Source organism: Ahaetulla prasina, chromosome 2, assembly GCF_028640845.1.
Source record: "Ahaetulla prasina isolate Xishuangbanna chromosome 2, ASM2864084v1, whole genome shotgun sequence".
NCBI classification, from domain to species: Eukaryota; Metazoa; Chordata; class Lepidosauria; order Squamata; family Colubridae; genus Ahaetulla; species Ahaetulla prasina.
Window position 1 is genome coordinate 133,806,906 of NC_080540.1, and position 22,967 is coordinate 133,829,872.

The window sequence follows — 22,967 nt, forward strand, 5'->3', positions numbered from 1 at the left end:
TTTTGGGTCGTCCTTCCCTCGCAGGACGGCAACGGCGGCTTCCTCTACGATGCGGAAGTGGGTGAGAAAAGCTAGCGGGGGCGGGGTGGGGGGAGTTCGGAGGCCGTTAAATCGCGGGGGCTCAGAAGCGGCGGTTGGGCGGCTCGAAATGGGCTGTCTGATGGGGCTTTCGCCACCTCAGAAGAAAGAGGCGTTGGTTATCCGCTTTTCAGTAAAATGATTTATTTTCTGGCCTCCCCCCCCAACCTCAGAAGCAATGGCACAGCCCTTTGAATATTTTGAGGGAGGAACAAAAAATGGGGGAGTCTAAATTGAAAAATGGGTGTCACGTGAGACGGCGTCTCAAGAGAAATTCATTCGGAAGCGTAATGAAGAGATGTGCACACCGTACACTTCCGAGACTAAATTTCAACGTTTGACTATGAACAGGAAGGAGGAAGCAGAATGTGCAAGAGTTGTCCAACTCCTCAGTTCAGGTTCTTCAAAAACTCCGGAAACTGCACCCCTTCGACAGGCGGCGTTTGCATAAGTCCATTTATACTAGGGCAACTCATCCCCCCCCTCCCAAAAAAAACCATCAAGGCTTCCGGTTCCTGCAAAAGGTAGTTGGGCCTTTCACGTCCGGTTCGCGTTTCCCGAAGAGGAGAGAGCATGGAGGCGAAAGTTGGCGTTCATTCCGGCAAGATGCCGACTCGAAAAAGACCTCGGCTGGGAGAGGATCGGCTTGAAGTGACCGTTGTTTCCGAAGAGGACGTCCGCCGTGCTCACCACTTGGCTCTTCTGGCGGAAAAGCCGGCCTCGGAGCGTGGCCTGGAGGAGCTGGTCTTCGGCGGGGTGGAGGAAGACGAAGGTCTGCTGCTGCGGCGGTTTCAAACCTCGTGCGCCCAGGTGACGGGGACAGGGGCCTGGCCTTTATCCCATTGTTGTTTTTTTTATTTAATTTTGTCATAACAGTATACATAAACATTGTCATAAGTAAAAAAATATATGAAGAATATATATATATATATATATATAAGTAAAGAATATGCATTATCTATATTAATTTGATATAATAAAGGGAACAATAGGACAGGAACGGTAGGCACTTTTGTGCTCTTATGCACGCCCCTTATAGTCCTCTTAGGAATGGGGTGAGGTGAATAGTAGACAGTTTTTGGTTGAAGATTTTGGGGTTTTGAGTAGAGACTATGGAGTCAGGTAATGAGTTCCAAGCATTAACAACTCTGTTACAGAAGTCATATTTTCTGCAATCAAGTTTGAAGCGGTTGACATTAAGCTTGAATCTATTTTTTGCTCTTGTAATATTGCGATTGAAGCTGAAGTAGTCATTTACAGGAAGGATATTGCAATACATGATTTTGTGTGTTAAACACAGGTCATGTTGAAGTCGATGGAGTTGTAAGTTTTCTAATCCCAGGATTTCAAGCCTGGTGGTATAAGGTATTTTGTTGTTTTCGGAGGAGTGAAGAACTCTTCTAGTAAAATATTTCTGGACACATTCTATTGTATTTATGTCAGAAATGTGGTGTGGGTTCCAGACTGATGAGCTGTATTCAAGAATAGGTCTGGCAAATGTTTTGTATGCTCTTGTTAGGGTTAGGGTTGTGAACCAAGCTTTATATTCCTGCCCTCCACCCTTTTTCTTTCTCCCGACCTCTTTCTTCCTCTGAAACTGTGTTTGGGTTTTTTTGTTTTTTTTTTAAACTTGGCAACTGGGTGTTGAGGTCCACACATCGTAAAAATTCCAAGTTTGAAAAACACCGCTTTAAAACACTGGGTGGCAAGCAGGGATTTCGTTCTATGAAATGGAGCCATAATCTGCGGAGCATCAAAGTATTTTATTAAATGCTGCTTTGTACTTTGAAAGTTATTTCTCCATTTACTCCTTACTTAGGTGATACTTAGAACTTAGAATCACTTTATTGTCACTTTGAATGTACACTAATCAGCATAAATTAAAATGAAATTTCTTTGCATACAGCTCTCAAATATATACATACATGCCAGGTTACCTAGTATGGGTATTGAAAGGTCTAAAAGAAAACAACCAAGCTGAGAAAGCATCAAGGACCCCTCATTTCTCCCTTTAACTTGTTAGTCCCTCACCTTCTGAACTTGAGTTGTGTTGCATGTGAAGAAATAAAAGTGTTAATGGAATGCTGTATGGGGGAGGGACAGGACTGTTGACTATTGGGGAAAAATAGTGATTTAGTAAATAAAAAGAAATGAAGATTTTCCTTGGTGAGCATATAATACCTCTCTGCTGTTTCATTTAGGGATACAGAATGCCCGTAATCCTCACAATTTTAGCCAAAATTTTCATTTCTAAACAAGGCAGTTGTTAAGTGAGGTATCCCATTTTATCACTTCTTTGCCGCAGGTGAATCACTGCAGTTGTTAAGTGAATCATGTGGATCTGGCTTTCTCCATTGACTTGGCTTGTCGGAAGCCGCCTGAGAAAGTTACAAATGGAGATCACATGACCCTGGGACCAGGGGTGAAATGCTCCTGGTTCGGACCGGCTCACCCGATCCAGTAGCGATGGCGGCTGGTGGTTCAGAGAACCGGTAGCAAAAATCCCTGGCCCCACCCCCTGCCTCTGCTCAGCCACATCATCATCAGAGGGTTTTTTTTTTTACTTTTAAAAGCAGTTTTTCTTCAGCCGAAAACCAGCCTTTAAAAGTAAAAAAAAAAATGTTTGATGATCCCACGGCTCGGCTCGGCTGAGATCAGTACCCTTTAAACTCTTTTTTTTAAAAAAGAGGTGTTTTTTTCTTTTTCTTTTTTTTTTACTTTTTTTTTCTTTTCTTTTTTTTTGCCCAAGAGGTTGTAAATAAAAAGGTTTTAAAAGGCTCCTCTGGCGATCCCAGCTGAGTTCCTTATCACCAGAAACTTAAAAAACATGTTTTCTACAAGCTTTTCAGCCGAAGAGCTTGTTAAAACAATTATTTTAAGATGTTCTGGGTTACAATGAGGGAACTTCAGCTGGGATCGTCAGAGGAGCCTTTTAAAATCTTTTTTTCCTCTGGCAATCCCAGATGAGTTACCTGATCATCACAGGCTTTTAAAATCATTAACAGCCTCTTATAATAGCCCCCACCCATGCCCACCCAATCCCCCCTCCCAACTTAGGTAATTACTGCTGCTTTCGGGCTGGCAAAGCCATGCTTTACATCAGTTGCATCAGCTAGCAACTGAATCTGCCTGCCTGCAATCCATCTCCTCAGTGAGCAACTCAATCTGCCTGGTTTGCTGGCTGAGGAACTCTGGGAATTGAAGTCCACAAACCTTAAAGTTACTAAGGTTGGAGACCCCTGATCTAAAAAATATAAATAAAATAATAAAATAAAATATTTGTGCAGCTTTCTGAGATTTGGTGTGTTTCTGTAGTGTTTCACTCTAACTACACAAACACACAAAATCTCACAAAGCTGTATGTAGCATTTTGTGTGTGTGTGAGAAAGAAAGAGAGAGAGAGAGAGAGAGAGAGAGTCAGCTGTGTTGTGTGTGTGTCAAGTGTGAAAGTTGGTTTTTGGTACCTCTTATTGTTTTGTATACTTTGTTTATTATTTTTATTATTTATTGTTATTGGCCAGGCCCACCCAGTCATCTGACCACCAAGCCACACCCACCAATTAAGCTACGTCCACAGAACCGATAGGGAAAATTTTTAGATTTCACCTCTGCCCGGGACAGTGCAGCTATCATAAGTACATGCCATTTGTCAAATGTCTGAAGTTTGATCATGTGACCACGGAGATACTGCAACAGTCATTAAGTGAAAATTTGTCATAAATCACTTTTAGTGCTACCGTAACTTTGACCGTAACTAAATTAATTAATGTAAGTCAAGGATTACCTGTTAACTACAGTAATTGGGGGTGGCATTTCCATTGCTGAGTGATGCAGCTCTAAAGCATGATATCAAGTGAAAACATTTCTTAACTACATCAAAAATAGATTTAAAAACATTTACACTTTCTGCTTTCAAATTTTCTTTTTAAACAGTTTTGTTTTAAAAATTTTAGGGTGGTGATGTGGTTAGTAGTAACTTTGTAGAAGAATCAGACGATTCTGAAGCGGAGAATGATACAGAAGACAACTTCCTTCCACTGAAAAAGCCAGCATGGGTAGATGAAGATGATGAAACTGAAGAAATGTATGCAGAACTCAATAAATTAATTTTTTTTATTTTTTTATTTGAATTTATATCCCGCCCTTCTCCGAAGACTCAGGGCAGCTTACATTGTGTTAAGCAATAGTCTCATCCATTTGTATATTATAACTTATACCTTATAAAGGATGGAAGGCTGAGTCAGGCTTGATTTTAGTCAAACGATGTCATAAGCAAATTGTGTTTAATTCTTTGCACTTTTCTTTAATATATTTAAATACTTTTGGGTGTGAAAATGTTTTAACTCTTTTTTTAGCTTTCCAATTTTAATACCTTCGCATTTTTAAAAATATTGCCCAACTACTCTCTTTTACTTTGGTATTGTTATAGATCAAATAACGTTAAATCTGAACACAGGCTGCTGTTTGCATTATATAGAGCAATTTTTTTCCATTTATGTCTTGCCTTTTCTCCAGTGAGCACAGTACATTATATAATTGCCTCGCCATTCCTCTTATTACAACAATAGCCAGATGAAATCAACTAAACTGAGTGGAAAACTGTTTAGTGAATTTATGTGTTGAAATCTGAATTTTTACTTATGTCTCATACTTCAACCGTAATGAAATATTAATATAGGATCTACAGTACTGTAGATTTTCTCAACTTATCCTGGCCATGCTAAGAATTTTGGGAGTTGAAATCTTGACATCTGGTTAAAGAAATCTGACCTAATATATGATAACAGTATTTAATTTGTCTCGTTTTTATATAGTTTAACAACCATACTGCCCCTGGACATGTTCAAATCTATTAAAATATATATCATAAAGATAAATAAAACAATGATAAGGGCAATGGTAATAAGATTGTCATGCACTTGATCATTAAGCCATCTAAAAATGTAAAAAATAATAATCCTGGAATAAGGTACAGAAAATACATTATGTTGCCAAAATTTGCCTGGATGTGTTCAAATAATTACCAGGAGTAAAGCTTGGAACCTTTACCTTTTAAAAATATGAATAAGTAGACAATTGTATGAATTTACTATATGGCTTTGTTTTCCCAGAATTGACATGACACACCGGCATCGGAAAGACATGATGAAAAGTGATGCAGAAAATAAGCTTTCGAAAACAAAACTTCAGAGAAGATTTCAAGAAGAGTATGTTTTATTGGTAACATAAGTTATTTTATATAATGCTATCTTTGGGGATTTTATTTTAGTTACAATCTGAAATGTTTGTGTTGAATGCAAGAAGTAGCAACCCTTTTTTTTTGCCTACTACATTCCTAATACAGGTAGCCCTCCGCTTACAACCACAATTGAGCCCAAAATTTTTGTTGTTAAGTGAGACATTTGTTAAGTGAGTTTTGCCCCATTTTACGACCTTTCTTGCTACAGTTATTAAGTGAATCACTGCAGTTGATAAGTTGGTAACCCGATTGTTAAGTGAATCTGGCTTCCCCATTGACTTTGCTTGTCAGAAGCAAAGGTGATCACATGATCTTGGGACACAGCAACAGTCAGAAATATGAGCCATTTGCCAAGCATCTTTGCACCAAGACAAATTCCTTGTGTGTCCAATCACACTTGGCCAATAAAAATTCTATTCTACTCTATTCTATCATGGGGATGTTCCAATTTTGAAGAACTGTCGTAAGTCACATTTTTCAGTGCTGTTGTAACGTTGAATGTTCACTAAATAAACTGTTGCAAGTTGAGGACTACTTGTAAAAGATTCAGTGACACAGAGTCACATTTGTGGAATACAGAATGTACTATACCCAAAAAAAAATAAGTTCAAGTATGCTATCATTCATTTCAATCATTCTTCCCTCACACTGTGTGACTGGGAGGCCACAGAAAGAAGGATCATGCATTATTGGGTAACAATGTCACCTGCTTCCCCCATTTCTTGCCTTTTGCCCCTTACTTTATCTGCTGCTCATTCTCTGATTCTTCATATTTTGCTGACTGTAACATTAATTATGAATTTTTGACTTATCCAGACAACCTGTTTTGTCTTTAGTAATAATACTTCTTTACAGATTTCAAGGTGCTATGGGAACAACTCCTTCTTGGGCACTGAGAGGCACGAAGAATAAAACCAAAAGGAAAACCACACACGAAGGTAATTGAAGCTCATCACTGATCACCTGTATAAATAGAAGATGCAGCCTTGTGCAGACATACTGTGTGTGATATTTAAGCACAAATTAATAATTATTGACAAGGACTTCGTCTGCTTAAGGTGACACTGAGGATGAAGAGGAGGAGGATCTGTTGCACAAGACAGGCAATTTTGTGATCATGTCAGACTCTTTACCAAAAGGCATTTTACAGGTAAATAAAATTCAACTTCATTTTTATTTATTACTATTTCTGGCAAGCTTATAAATGGGAAAGGGTAAGTATGGGGACACTGAAGATTTGTGAATGCTACTGATGCCATTGTTATATCTTGAATATGTTGTTAGGTTGAAGTTTAATATAATTATGTGGAACTTCGGTATTGAAGGCAAACTTTTTGCTTCATGTTCATCAGCTCAAGGAAAGGGATAGTCTTACCAATTATATAAATCACTGGGTGCATTTTTTTAATGTTAAAGAGTAAGATAAACATTTTAAATGTTAAACTTACGTTGGACAGAATACGTGCCTAAATAAGAAACTCTTGAAACTTGGAACAAAAGAATTCTGGTCAAATACTATGAACCTTGTGCCTTGAAGAATAGTGGAAATTCAGAAGTTCTTTGGTCCTTTCTCAGCCTAGCCTGTTGTTCATACTACCGTATTTTTCGGAGTATAAGACGCACATTAGTTTTTGGGAGGAAAATAAGAAAAAAAAATTCTGCCTCTGCCTATGTATCCATCTGGCTAGCATCCTTGCCGCAAAGAGCAAACAGTCTGGTCAGCTTCAGCATGTTATTGCAACCTGATTCAGCACGAGCAGCTGATTGGCAGTTGGATTGGCCTCCCAGAATACCGCCAATTTTTTTTTTTTTCCATTTATATCCCGCCCTTCTCCGAAGACTCAGGGCGGCTTACAGTGTATAAGGCAATAGTCTCATTCTATTTGTATATTTACAAAGTCAACTTATTGCCCCCCCAACAATCTGGGTCCTCATTTTACCTACCTTATAAAGGATGGAAGGCTGAGTCAACCTTGGGCCGGGCTTGAACCTGCAGTAATTGCAGGCTATTGTGTTCTAATAACAGGCTCCTTACAGCCTGAGCTATTCCGGCCCGGAATATGAACTATTTCAGACTGCGGGGATCACCACAGCCCATCGCTGCCTCCACACTTCGTATTTTCAGCTTCCGGATGCTCTGTTTTAGAGCTGTTCCAGGTTGTGGGATTCGCCACAGCACGTTGCTGATTGCAGCCACCACATGTCGCACTTTCGGCCTCCGCGCGCCCCATTTTTGGCCTCCACGCATCACATTTTTGGCCAGTTCCAGGTGGCGGGGATCATGCTGGTTCCAAGTGGTGGGGATTGCGCCAATCCCTGCCACCTGGAACCGGCCAAAAATAAAACGCACAGAGGTCAAAAACAAGGCTTGCGGAGGTCAAAAGCGTGATGTGCAGAGGCTGAAAGCACGATGTGTGGAGGTGACGATCGGCAACGATGTGCTATGGCAATTCCCGCAGCTTGGAACTCGTCTAAAATGGAGCGTGCAGAGGCCAAAAATGTGACGTGCGGATGCCAAAAATGGCTGAAGGATGCGGGTAGGCTGGGCTTTGGCAACATTCAGTGTATACGATGCACTGTAATTTTCACCCACTTTTTCGGGGAGAAAGTGCATCTTATACTCCGAAAAGTACGGTGCTTGCGCCCAATCTACAGAAATATTAATGTAGGCTTATGAAAAAAATAACATAATGAAACAACATCAAATCAAACTGTTAGTACATTGTCTCAAAAAGCAAGCAAATATTGTTTTTGAGTTTTTCAACTTGGACACACAGCACAGAATAGCCATACACATCGCAATGTTTAATGCACAATGTAATGTATAATCACAATGTAGGTAGTCCTCGAGTTTAGTTTTAAGTTGCAATGGCACTGAAAAAAGTGACATCTTTTACACTTTCAACAGTTGCAGTATCCCTATGGTCACATGATCAAAATTCAGATGCTTGGAAACTGATTCATATTTATGATAGTTGCAGTGTCTCAGGGTCATGTGATCACATTCTATGACCTCCTGACAAGCAAAGTCAACGGGAAAGCCCGATTCAATTAACAACCATGTTATTAAACAACTGTAGTGACTCACTCAACAACTTGGCAAGGAAAGATGTAAGATGGGGCAAAATTCAATTAACAACTGACTTGCTCACGAACAGGAATTTTGGGTTCAGTTGTGGTTGTAAGTCAAGGACTACTTATATATGCTTTAGAATTTGGCAGTCTGTCTTACAAAGAAGTTATAAGACATGCATACAAGAGCAAACTGATCTGTAAATTCTAAAGCATTACAATAGTCCTCAACTTGCAACCATTTGTTTAACCACTGTGCAGTGTTACAACACTTTTGAAGAAAGTGCTTGCGACTGGTTTTCACATGAACATTGCAGTGTCCCCATGGTCACAAGATCAAAATTCAGGCACTTAAGAAAAGACATGTATTAAGAAGGTTGCAAGGTCCTGGGGGTCATGTGACCACCTCAGAGTTTTTGTGACTATCTCAGAGAGCTTCTAATAAGCAGTCAAGAAGCCAGATTTGCTTAATGACCACAAGAAAAACGCTAGTAAAATTGGGTGTGACTCACTTAACGACTATTAGCAACAGACGTTTCAGTCCCAGTTGTGATCGTAAAGTTGAATACTACGTGTATTAAAACAGCCAGAAGCAGAAGTCAACATTATTATCAGACAGCATTATCTTTATTTCTGAAAGTATGCTTAACGGACTCTTCCTTATCCATCCTCCTCCCTTTAGCTAACTAAAAACAACAGCAACTGGCAACAGCAACTGGTGTGGAACTTGCTACTGCTGTTTTAACTGACTTTCTATTTCAAACTTCCCAAATCTTCCTTTCTTAGATGATTTTCTTTAGCTTTTCCTTTTTTATAGAATTTGCAGTACCATCAGAATAAGGTAATTTTTTTCTTCTGAGAGTAAGACAGACTTCCAAATAATTACATAATGGTGATTCTGTATTTAGAACTTTTTAAGTTCAGAATTTTTCTTGTCCATTATTCAGTAAGAATTAGAGTGTTGTAATTTATTGAGACATTTCATCCCTCCAACAGTTTTGGTATTTTTTGGTATTTAATATTTCCTACCCTGTGGAACGAGCTTCCCCCTGTACTCCAACAATTGCCTGACCTTGGGACCTTTCGCCGTGAACTTAAAACCTATTTATTTCGTGTGGCTGGACTGACGTGATTTTAAAATTTTAATTTAATTTAATTGGGTTTTAAATTTCTGTAATTTCATGGGTGTAATTTGTATTTTAATTTTTTTCGACAAATTGAATAAGTTTTTTAAGGGCTGTTTTTAATATTGTATCTGTCTGTGTTTGTATTTTATTTGGTTGTTCACCGCCCTGAGTCCTTCGGGAGAAATTACAAATTAAATTATTATTATTATTATTATTATTATTATTATTATTATTATTATTATTATTATTATTATTATTATTATTATTATTATTATATTTTAAATCTCACTTGCTCCTTTAATAGACTTAATAGCAAGTTCACTGAAATATATTCTAATCCTAATAGAAATTTTCTACTTAGCTTTTCTATTTTTCTACGTTCTGCTTAGGTTTGCTGAGCTCTAAAAGCACTGTATATTCATATTCTGTCTTTTAGATGAAAAATTGTTTGCACGCCAATAATGAACGGGTATCAGATGCCAAATTAACAACTGTTCAGTTTCATCCTGCTGCTCAAGTTGTTATGACAGCTGGGCATGATCGATCTATATCACTATTCCAGGTAAGAATGATATAGATTTTACTTTATTTTTGTCCATAAAACTCAGCAGCTTGTTGTTTGCTATCACATCTATGGGTCTGGAATGAAATCCAAAGACTGTAGACAAGGAGTATTTTCTCAGTATTTACTCAGAAGCAAAAGAATTATGACAAAGCATCATCTGCCATAGTAAGTAATAGTAATTTCATATTTGTGGAAAGCTTTTAATTTATTTTAAGAGAGTTGAATACATGAATTTTGCAGAGCTTAGCGAGTCTCTTATTTGACATAAAAGGTTACTTCATAAGATCTGTGTATATTTTATGTATTATATTTTATACTTAGTACACCTAGGTACTGAGAGAACAGTATTTCTTTTTTCTTTAAGGTGGATGGTATCACAAATCCACAGATACAGAGCATTCACTTGGAAGACTTTCCAATTTACAAGGCACGTTTCAGTGCAGAAGGAGAACAAGTTATAGCTACTAGCATTCATAACAAGCTATTTTATATATATGACATGATGGAAGGAAAAATTATTCCTATAAATCATATCAGAGGTAATTGTTTTTCATTCAGGTTTCTTAATGTAATCTTATTCTTTTGTACCAAGAAGAAAAAACTAAGCAAATATTACTTCGTAATTGTCTCTGTATATGTCTGCTTTTATAACTTCAGCTAAACATTCTCTTCCCCTCCCTCCCTCCCCTCCGTGTGTGTGTGAAGAAAAAAAATAAGGAATCAAACTACCATTTTTGGACATGTACAACAAATAACTTGCTATATTTTTGGCTGCAGTACTGCTCACATTTACCTAGGAGTACATCTCCCTAAAATCTAGGGGGATTGTACTATTAAATTGAAAGGCTGAATAGGTTTTAAAAACAAATTCTGTATATAGAAGAAACAGATTTTACATTTCTGCTTTGAATTAAAGGCTTAGAGGAGAAGATTGTCAAAAAATTTGAAGTATCTCCAGATGGAACATTCCTGCTGCTTACTGGAACATCAGGTTATCTTCATTTGATTACAATGAAGGTGAAGTTTCTACTTACATGTTTGTTTGGGATAACATAGTTCAGATAGCAATATTGTACCATTTAATTAAAATTAAGACATATTCATATACTTCTTAACCCATAAAATATTGTATGTATTTATTGTAAGTTTACTGAATCCAATCCATAATTATTGGTAGTTCTTTGCTTTTATCTTTTGTACCGTGTGTTATAAGAATTTTCATTAAATAATTTATATGAATAAACGAGTAAACTAATAATGCAAAAGAAAAAGAACAAGCTACAGATGACATCAGATAGGAAAGTAGGGGAACCATGACCAAAGGAAATGATGTAGTCTTGTCTTTTACGTTGGGGTATCTCTCATTTCTCCCAAGATAGAAGAGAATCATCTAGTAAGATTTAGACTGTTTTGCTTAATAGTCTTATAAATAATGGTGATGATAGGCATTATTATGTCCATCTTAGACAAAAGAATTTGTTGGAAGCATGAAAATAAATGGAAAGGCTATTGCATCATCATTCTCTCCAGATGGCAGCAGAATCTACACACATTCTGGTAATGTTTTCAAATTTGATGACATGCAGAATTGCAGACTGCAAATTTAGTATTTGTAGTTTGGTGAAATAAATATTTTTTTAGTTCAACTTACGTTGTTGCTATTGTATTGATTGTCCCCATTTCGAAACCATAGATAAGTGATCATTAAAACATAAAATAGTACAGTAATATTTGGTCTAGTGTACGGCACCTGGCTATAAAGTAGAAGATCATGACTTCTAATCCCACCTTCGGCATGAAAACTGGCTTGGTGACCTTGGGCAGGTCACTCTGAGCCCAACTCACCTCACGGACTGGTTGTTGTGGGGAAAATAGAAGGAGAGAAGACCATTAGATATCTTCACTGCTTGTTGTTTATAAAAGTAATAAAGGTGGGACATTAAATAAATATTCGAAACTCAATACAGCCTCCCAATAGCAAAAAAAATCCTTTTATATACCTTTTGTTTGCGCTATGTAGTTTACATTCCATATCTTCTATCAAAAATAACACAAGAACAATTTGAAGAATTGTCAAAAGGTTCAGGGTCTAATCACTGCTTTGTTTTCTAAATTGGGCATGTGCTATTTAAATTCTTTTAAAATTGTTTTCAATAACACATACATATCTATCAGATGAGGGTGAAGTCTTCATATGGGATGTGAAAAGCAGGCGGTGTCTGAACAAGTTTACTGATGAAGGTTGTCTGCATGGTACTTCTATTGCAGTCTCTAAAAACAGCCAATATATTGCATGTGGGTAAGTAAACAAAAGGAAAGCCAAATATTATATACTTAAACACTGAGTACCCGTCTGCACAAGGAGAGAGACTGAATTATATACACATTAAACTATAGTTTGCTAAACCATGATTTACAAGCCAAAATGTCTGCATGTACATGAGGCATTCTGTTTGCAGTATATGATCCAGATTAGATTTGTGGAAATATTTCAGTGCCAGCTCTGGAATAGTCCACTCCATATAACGAAATTTTCAATTGGAGGTAATTTTTGGGACTATTGAAATCATTCAGAGGGATGACTCACAAAATACCCTCCAAGCTTGCTGATGAAAGCAATCGGTCATCTTAAAAATATCATTAAGACTGCTCCAGAGATCAAGGGCATCACAGGGGCAGTATTGCATGTTCATTTCCACACATGTAACTTTTCCATTTAAAAGTTAAGGGCTACCAAACATGAAACTATATTACCGATCAAACATAATCATGGAGATAATCAGCCAGCACATTTTATCCACAGTTTGAGTCAGACCAGCAAAATATGTGAGGTTTCTGAATAGATGAAATATCTCATAATTTAAAGATACTTGTAATAACTCTTGGAGTCAAATCTGAATGTTTTCAAATGTTCCTTTTTTCCCCAGAAGAAAATTCCTAATGGACAGAGTAGTAAGATTAGTTTTTGTTTGTCTTGCAGTAATCTTACTTGTTGAATTTGTGAAATTATTTCACACACACACACACGGTTTTGGAGTTAACATCAGCCTGAAATACTTTGCTCAGAATTTATAAAAATGTAAAATTCATCTCTTATTAGTATATAATATAATTATTCTCTCTTTTATGTGGAGTGTAATTGGAAATAACCTTTTGGGTTTGTTTTTGTTAAACATTTGAGTATGTGCTACAATATAAGAAGCCGACTTGTTTATAAGTCATCAATATTTCTCTTTCTAGTTCTAATTCTGGAGTTGTGAATGTGTATGCCCATGATGATTGTATCAGAGAAACATGTCCTAAGCCTCTTAAGGCTATAATGAACTTAGTCACACCTGCTACATCGTTAGTATTCAACCCAACCACTGAAATACTAGCAATGGCTTCTAATAGAATTGATGATGCATTGAAACTGGTAAGTATATTTTTATTAATGTACTGAAACTTTCATTTCCTCCATTTTGCACATATTTGCGTGGAAGAGCGCAAACCAAAACAAAAACTGAAAGAGAATTTCAAGCAACAGAATTTTGATAGAAATGTTCAAGGGCAATGAGATTGCATTTTACTATTTACACAAAATACTTATGTAACCCTACAACCATGTTGTGATTACATAGGGTATTTTAAATGTCGAAAGGAGAATTAAAATACACTACCTATAATTAACATCTCCCTTGCCTCCTTTATGAAAACTTTCTTCAGAATTGTTCCACCCTTTGCAGAAGAAAAAAACAATTTTTATTTTGTAAGGATTACAAACCAGCATAAAGCATTTATTCAGAGAAAGATTAATTCAATGATTCATTGATAAAAAAAAATACTAAAAGCCAATCATCTGGCTCTTATATTTTTTAAGGTAGGCAGTTTTGTAATTGCAATTGTTACTTGAGAAAAAGGTCTGGCTGAAATTTTATATATTACTCAAAAATCTCAAGACTGAATAAAATATTAGCTGTTTTATTGCTGCATCAAAATTAAGTATCTTCTAATAAATGAAGAAGTCTACCTAATTGAGAATGTGAATAAGTTTAAAATATAATGCAGAGTTTGCCTTCATTCTTTTTATTTTTATCAATTATATTCCTTTTTTATAGGTCCATATTCCTTCACTTACAGTATTCTCAAATTTTCCTGTGTTCAGGAGAAAGTTGTTTTATTTAGCTTACTGTATGGATTTCTCACCTAGAAGTGGATATTTTTCCATATCAAACAACAAAGGCAAAGCTTTACTGTATAGGTATGTAATAAAAAATTGACTATTGACTATAACTTGTTACATACTTTTGATACTGCTTTTCATAATAATCATAATAAAAAAGATTTTAGTATAAAATGGGAATGTAAGGAAAAACAATTAACCCTGAGTCTGCTTCTGTCAATATTTGCTACTTTTAAGTACTAAATGTTAAATCAAATATTAAAACCAATTAAAATTTAATGGAAAAAATTAAAATAATAAACAGTATGTCCGATGGATCATAAGCACGACTATTTTATTAGAATTAAGCCTAATAAAATCAGTATACCTTAACTCTTTAAGTAATATAATCATAAAATATCTTTTTTTTTTTTTTTTTTTATTCAAAAAGTTTTACAAAAATTTTTTCCCCCTTTCCCCCCAACCCCTTTCCCTTCACAAACCCCCTCCCCCTCCCCCCCTGGCTTCCCGGAACAAACACAAGGTATAGTTAAAAATAAAACAAACATATGCTAAAAAAAAATTTTTTTTCCCAAAACTATTATACCAATTCTCCCTCTCTAGCTCTGACTTCCTCCTTACATAACCAAATCCTTCAAAAAATTAACAATAAACAATAATAAAATATATAAATCAGTAGAACAAATTAATCCTAAAATATTTAAAACCAGCTAAAACGTAAAAATCCAATCCAATTCAGAGAATATCTCCCTTATAGCTTCTATAACCATATAACCATATAATTCTTTCGGGGACACAAATATTTTTGTCTATTAATATTTTAAAAAAACCTTGTTTCAAAAATAATGTCTCTTGCCATTTTTTTTGGTGCATTAATCTCTGTCTTTCCTTCGTTGCTCCTTTTAAAAAGTCAATCACAATATTTCCTAGTAATTCCTTATGTCCAGAAATCCAAAAATTACTGCCGTATATTCCATCAGTCCAAAAAGAGAACTCTTGGGAAACATTAAGCTTGTGAGTCTTTTCCATTTGAGGGACAATCTCCTGTAGCACAAATTCAGGCAGCTCATCCAAACTATTTAAAGAAAACTTCTTTAGATCACCTTGTTTCTTCACGATCAAATCTTCATATTTATCCACTTTTATTTGTATATCCTCCATTCCATTTTCCGAATAATTGCACTGGTTAATTTGCTCCAAACTCTCATCCAAAACGCCCCATTTTTATCAATTTGTATTTTGAATAATTAAATACATTCTTTCTGTGTAGTCCTGTATAACGTCCCGAACCCATTCTTCTGAAAGAACCTCCATAACAAAATTCCTGCTGAGAATCCCCTTGTAACGTACTTAAACAGCGTAATATAATCCAACAGTCCACAGTCAAACACAATAAGATAAAATCTCCATTCAGTTTCGATTCAACAGCAAAGCTCCCTTTGATGTATCGCTCTGCTTTCAGTTTCTCTAAAACGAAACTGAAGGGGGGGAGGAAGTCAGAAAATCAAAAATACTTGCAAACCAATAATTGCTCCTCACATTTGTTCCGCCTGCTTTTCGTATCCACAAAAAAAATCAATTGCTAGCAGAAGTGGACATCTTCCTCTTTTCCTGCTTTTTCAGGAGCGCAGAGAATACTGGAGGTGGGGGAGGGGTAAATAAGGGGATTCACCGTTCAGGACTTTGTATTACAAAAACAAAGCCTCTAGGGGAATCTACCCAATTCCTCCCCCTTGCTCTGTCTCTCTCTTTCAACCAGAGAGAGAAATGAAGCCGGGATCAGTTGTTAAATCTGGCTTTTACGGTATTCAATGCGGAGTGCCATAAATTGGCACCCAGCGAGAAAGATGGCGCCACCCGGAAGCCCATCATAAAATATCTTTGATTAGAAGTCACCTCCAGAAAAGTCACATCAAATATGTGGCATGGATAGGTGATAACAGTTCTTAAGCTCTCTAATGTTAATTCTGTTTTAACTTTTGCAGGTTGAAACACTACTCTGATTTCTAAAATGATTACTTTAAAATTAGGTAAGTATTAAATGAAGTAGGAGACTTGAATTGTTGCAAACATTGGAAAGGATTTATTTAATCCTTGCAAAAAATGTTTTCTTATTTATATATAACAAAAATGCAGGATTCTAGAAATTGTACAAAAGCATGATAGAGATTGAAGAATATCAAATTTGAAACAGATTATATAATTAGAATTAAAATAAAATAATAATGTGAGTTACCATTCCTTTTTCTTTTTATTCTTAATAGTTTTTTTTTCTTTTGTCATGAGGATAAATATCTTTAAGGAAGCAGAAAATAAATAATCCTATAGTCCTATAAGTATCCTTCAAGCTGATTTCTCCAGAGAAGTAGTTTTCTTTAAAATAACATGGGTGTGGTTTACTATTCCCTCCAGTGGGATTTTTTTTTAATTTCTCATATTCCTTACAAGCCTGGAATCCTTTTGGTTTGCCATCCAAGTACTAATCAAGTCAGACTGTGCTTAGCTTTTTGGTATTGGCCAAGGACAATTAAATGTTGCCACCTAGCTTTATAGAATTAAATAATTAAAAGAGATGCCATTGGTATTGAATATATTTTGCAGAAGGAATGCTCACACCTACCAAGTAGTTTGAGATGGCTCAGCCTCAATCATTCCTTCACAAAATATATTGATCTCATCATTAAAACTATTGCAACCTCTGAAGAGTGAGATATATCAATTTAATAGCAAGGAGATTTATTATTGTTATTTGTGATCTTAGATTGAGTATGACATTCTCTTAAAATTTTGGGGGGATGATTTGGGATGGAAGTTACTGTAACCTATTAAGATATTTAATGGCCTACAATTTCTTTTAAATAATCACAGCTAATCTGTCCTTTTGGCTGAAACATTTTGAGGAAATTGGAAAATAACACCCAACAGTTTCTCATAATGAATCCTGTTATTGGTTTATCCTTACACATATAAATTTCCTTACACATATAAATTCAACATAAGAAATTAATTCTTCATTGCTATCTCAAAACTTTGGAGAACTAAAAGACAACTTTGATTGGCTCGATGGAATTTAATATGAAAAATAGTTTTGGTTGAAAAATTGTACCAAAAACATAGAGCTTTGAAATGAAAAACAATGTAGGATAAAATTACTTAAATCTGGTTACAGTTACATTAACAGCACTTTTCCTAAGAAACCACCTTCAGCTGAACAAATGTTATTTTGGGAAGAATAATTGAATATGAATGTTTAAATGTCTGTATTTGTCTTAAAAATCACATCTGTGTTTATATATCTTTGTGTCCTATCATGTTTGTTTTTCTTACTGTTTTTCTTTTTAAACTCATTAATTAAAATTAAATTTAAAAACTATGCTTCCTTACTTATCAGTGAATGTTATTAGGACAAATTTTATTGCAGATTAAAAGCTCTTTAATTCCCAGAGTATTTAATCAGTGTAAGAATAGTTGGAATTATCATAAACTATTCTTTTATACAGGAATTATTTACATGTATGATTGGCAGATGATTCTGCTGAAACAAAACAAACCCTTGTATTGCAAATATTATCCATAAGCATCTTGTAATAAATTAAATTGATGTGAAAGATGTGCAAATTAGTGTGGCTCTGCCAAGTATTTATGAGCTTAAACTTCAAAAAAGGACAGTTAAAAATATCTGAACGTTAGCTTGTGAGGATTTCTCTTCTGACTAACTATAGAATTTCATTGCACAGCTTAATGTGTTAATTTTTTAATTTTAGACTGTTGATTTTTCTATAACTCTTATACAAAAGGTGAAATATATACATGTTCAGTTAATATGGTATTAACATATTTAATTATTTAATGTCTTGCTGATTCAATAAACGTAGGCAATGAAAGGGTTTCTGTGGAGTGCAATCTAATAAAAATGTGTTGCCTGACTCTTCATTTTTTTTTTTATACAGATCGTGCAACTTGTGGTTCTAAGAAAATATTCAATTTTATCGTCTTTTAAAAAAACAAGTATTTCAGCACCAATAAAAAAAATTTGTAATTTACAAACTAGCTTTCATGTTTTTACATTGTATTATCAATATATTTAACAGCCAGTTTTCATGTCTAAGGCAGGACTGGAACTGATAGTCATTTGGTTTTTGGACAGCATTTTAACCACTACACCAAATTGGCTCTCTGGTTTACTTGATTTTCAGGCAAATATTTAAATATATTTAAATAATAGAAATTTAAAAAAATCCTGGAGCTTGCCAGTCTTATTAAAAATAAACTGACACAAATTCAGAATAAGTAACATTTATATAGAATTTCAGAATATATATTTATAGAAGTACTGGTTGCCACTAAAATAACACATTCGAGGAAATATGTATTGTGCATACCTTCTATACTGTACACTTTCAAGCAACTGGCATATCATCTGGACAATTTTGAACATTTTATATGTAAACTAATATTTTAAGATAAGTAAAAGAAGCACTTTATATACAGGAAAAAGGCCAGCAAATGTTCTAGCTTCACATGATTGTTTGCACTGGTTTCAATGCAATTTATTATAGCTCCAACAAATAACTATACAGGTAGTCTTCAACTTATGATTACAATTGGTTTGATTGATTTACTGTAATAGTCATAGGTTGAGGCATCCATGTAACCAGACCTGATTTTACTACATTTTTCGCAGTAGCTGTTAAGCAAAAATCATAGTTCTACATGCAAACACATTCTTTCAAATGGGAGCTTTTCATTAGAAATTGGCAAAAAATGCTGAAAACATTTGAAAGCCATGTGACCACAAGACGCAAATAATTATAAAGGCAAGTCTGTTGCAAAGTGTTCAAAATATGGTCATGTGACTGGGGAGCATGGTGTGACATTTTACAATGGTCAGAAGTGACCTATAAAGCAGACATTCAGAGTCTTAATCATTTTGAATGATCATTAATCAAGCAGTCAAAAGTTGAAGATTAGCTATAGGTGGGAGGATAAGCAATTAAAATTCAAAAAAGTATTAATTGCATTTAAATTCTTTGAGAGCTGAAAATTGTCTGTGTAGATATTTTCCTTCTATTTTAATGTTGTCAATCTTTCAAGATAGCAAGATTAGGAAGCACATTCCACAATAACTACTGGAACTTTTTTGGTATAGGCTCAGTAATAGAATCTTGAAAGCCTAAAAGCATTTTCTCTTCCCTCTCATGAGGGCTGAGACAACATGTCCAAGAGAAGATGATTTGAGCCTGATCATTTGTCCCTCAAGTGAGAACTTTGATTTTTTTTTCTAGGATCCATTTTATTTGTTTTCTTGGACAACTAATATGGAAAAAACATTCCTAGCACCAGTCTGATCTTGGTAGGTGTGCAGACTCATCACTGTGTTTGAATATTCTTTCAAAAACCTTCATTGTTACCTTTCCAATTTCTAGTCTATGGCATATTTCTTGATTGCTGTTTCCTTTATTGTTGACAGTTGATCCTAAAAGATATTCACCACTCTGTTTTCATTGTCAGTCTTAAGGCTGATTGCTGTATCTGTTACCAATAGTTTGCTCTTCTTTATATTTTGTCTTGGGCTCATTTTCTATGTTCCTTGGCTTTCATATTATAGAGCAGGCTTTCAGCTATAGAGTAGTGTCATAAGGGTAGCACTGGTTACTGTTTTGCCCCCTCTAATTTTATAATCACACTCCTTTTTCCTGCAATATTGAGCATCCCTCTATATATTCACAACGTAAGTTGAATAAATAAGAGCTTTGTCTCCCTTCTCTGCCAATCTGGAGCCAGTTTGTTTACAATATTCTGTCTAGACAGTGGCTTCCTGTGCTTTGTGTAGATTTCACATGAAGTTACTGATTCTCGTTTTCTCAAGCACAGCCCATAGCTTAATATGGTCAACACAGTTAAAGCCTTAACTGTGTCAATGAAGTCATAGTCAACTAAGCATATATTTTCTTCAACTTTGTTATTTACCAGTATGTGAAAGCAATAAACTCATTCTTCAGCTTTTTCTAAATCATCTTGAATGCCTTTCCAGCTATAGACACACTGATGTTGATTCTTCTGAGTTGCCTATCTCTTTGCTCATTGCTGTTTTTATCTGTTCTTAACACTGTATGCTGCCCAGAGATGTTTTGAATTGGATTACAGATCCAACCAATTAATCTGCATTTCCCTTTACCTGATGGGCTCTAATCTGTGTTGGATGATCCTAAGCATTATTTTGTCAGCAAGTGAAAATATTTTACCCTATTTTACAATAGTTTACATTTTTGTTAAGTTTTCTTTAGTGTTAGTAGATAGACCAACCTCTCTAATTTTTTCTGGTTCCCTGTAGTCACCTTTAAAGTCCCTTTTTTTCCCCCATAATCAGCACTTTCCCACAGGAAGGTTTCTTACAATTAGTTTCAAAATTGTCATATTTTTTGTAAAATTTTAAGCAGCTCCCAGGAAGTTATTTTTATAATTAATTTCAAAATCTTATTTCAAGTCCATTTGGTCCCTTAATCTGTTTATAAACTTCCAACATCAATGTTCTAGTCACCTTTTTGATATTTAGAAATAAAAATAAAGTCCTTAAAGCTGCATGAAACTTGTTTCATCAAGAACAGAAGGAAACTTACCATACTTTCCGGAGTATAAGATGCACTCCCCCCCCCAAAAGAGGGTGGAAATGTTGGTGGGTCTTATACACTTAATACAGCCATTTTTTGTCTCCTGAAGCCCCACCCCACGTCCCATTTTTGCAAAAAACGGGATGCAGAGGCTTTGGGAGGCCTGCAGAGTGCTCCTGTGGGCTGGGGAAGGCAAAAACACTCCAGTTTTTGTGAAAAATGTGCCCATTTTTGGTCTCCTAAACCCCCGACGTGTCACATTTTTGCCCTCCCCAGCCTGCAGGAGCACTCTGCAGGCCTCCCAAACCCTCTGTGCACCCTGTTTTTGCAAACAGGGGGGCCAGGGAAGGCAAAAACTTTTCTTGCTTACCTCCTCAAAATCTTGGTGCGTCTTATACACCTATACGTTTTATAATCTGAAAAGTATGGTACTTAGTGTAATGAAAGTTGCCCTTCTGAAAACTCTTTTAACATCCAAAAAGCTAGTAATAAGCTATTTCCTAAAGAGGTTAAGAAAGGATACTCAGTCTCCTTTTGAAGGTGCCAAACTGCACCTCCAGGGTCCCAGAGCTCCAAAACCTGCTGGAGACCACTGTCTTATAGTTTCCTGATGGGAAGCCACTGTATGTAGTACTTGGGATAATCCTGCTCCTCTCTTTCCTCTGGAGAGGAATTCGAAGGAACTGGTTCCTCTTTCTGCCATGGTCATCAGCTCTGCTCTTGTGGAGCTATGTTCAGTTCACCACTGCTTCCCCAGAAGACCAAAACAAATACACGAGTTGCCCTCTTTCGTATGCTTTCTATAATCCTCATACAATGGAAAGAGAACAGTGGGAGTTGTCATTACAAGAATTGATGCCTAGTTCTGTGGTGTTAGATGTAGTTACTACAGAAAAATAATCATAGGCTTAAGTATTCATTAGTGCACATTAATTTTTTTTTATTTCATTTTGTCACAACAGTGTACACAAACATCGACATAAAAAACAACAACACATCATAAAAGAAATATATATATATATAAGTAAAAGTATGCAACAGCTAATTATTGGACTCCATCCTATTTATTAATACAATGACCTTAAACACTCCCATGATCTGAATAATTCCGATTGTTTCTCTTTTCCCTCTTTGTTAGTAAACACTTGGCGGTAAATATTTTTAAAATTTTAATATTTTAGTACTGTAGCTAATTTTTTTAAAAACTGACCTAATACTTGGATCTTGTTGTTATGTTGTTGTTAGTTGCAAAGTCGTGTCCGACCCATCTCGACCCCATGGACAACGTTCCTCCAGGCCTTCCTGTCCTCTACCATCCTCTGGAGTCCATTTAAACTCATGCCTACTGCTTCAGTGACTCCGTCCAGCCACCTCGTTCTCTGTCGTCCCCTTCTTCTTTTGCCCTCAATCTTTCCCAGCATTAGGCTCTTCTCCAGTGAGTCCTTCCTTCTCATTATGTGGCTTAGATCTTAAATATATATAAACTAAAGCCTCAATGGTAAATCAAAATTAATATTTGACAAGTATAAAATAATGCAAAACTTTAAAACAACACACTAATTTATAAAATAGTAAAATTAGCATCTAAAATCTCGGCTCTATATCACAGGTGATGTTTTTGATGTGAATTGTGACCGCAGAGTTGGAAACTTCAGAATAAACGCTGTTGATAAATCCAATGCACTATCATTATTTAGGATTTTACATAAGAATACTTGTATGGGTGATATCTTCCCAAAACCTATCTTTCCCACTTTTGTACTCCGGATATACTGGATTTCGATTCCCCTTAATTTTCTGTGTGGACATCGTGGAGCTGAAGTCAGAACACATGGGAGCAGCAACAGGTTGGAAGGACTGCTTAAGAGTGGAAGGGAAAGCCCAGTTCTGCGCCATTCTGCGGCTCGAGCATGGACACCTCGGGAAGAAACTGCAGGCTCGGTGGCTGCCTGGCCTCTTTCGGGGCGGGGGGGGGGGAGTGAAGGCTCGCTCAGAGCAGTCATCTGCAAGATGCCACCGCCGGTCTCCCCCAACCAAAGCCCCGCGTCATCGGACGGAATCAATGAGCGAAAGGTAAGCCCGGATGTTCCAGCCGCCGAGGTTGTCATGGAGA

The 22,967-nt window shown here is 36.0% G+C and overlaps 1 protein-coding gene across 2 annotated transcripts; it reads left to right on the top strand.

Moving 5' to 3' along the window:
* The first annotated feature begins 103 nt into the window (after positions 1 to 103).
* UTP18 (UTP18 small subunit processome component) lies at positions 104 to 18,309 on the top strand. Of its 2 annotated transcripts, XM_058174072.1 has the most exons (14): positions 105 to 888; positions 4,032 to 4,162; positions 5,190 to 5,285; positions 6,173 to 6,255; positions 6,376 to 6,467; positions 9,953 to 10,078; positions 10,446 to 10,620; positions 10,998 to 11,098; positions 11,548 to 11,638; positions 12,257 to 12,380; positions 13,322 to 13,496; positions 14,179 to 14,321; positions 16,229 to 16,273; positions 18,194 to 18,309. In XM_058174072.1, exons 1-13 carry the CDS (start codon positions 652 to 654, stop codon positions 16,251 to 16,253), a joined length of 1,599 nt encoding a protein of 532 aa, XP_058030055.1. In that variant the 5' UTR covers positions 105 to 651; the 3' UTR covers positions 16,254 to 16,273; positions 18,194 to 18,309. The 2 variants fall into 2 exon arrangements, with proteins under 2 accessions (XP_058030056.1, XP_058030055.1); XM_058174073.1 differs by lacking the exon at positions 18,194 to 18,309 and having other exon boundaries at positions 104 to 888; positions 16,229 to 17,755.
* The last annotated feature ends 4,658 nt before the right edge of the window (positions 18,310 to 22,967 follow it).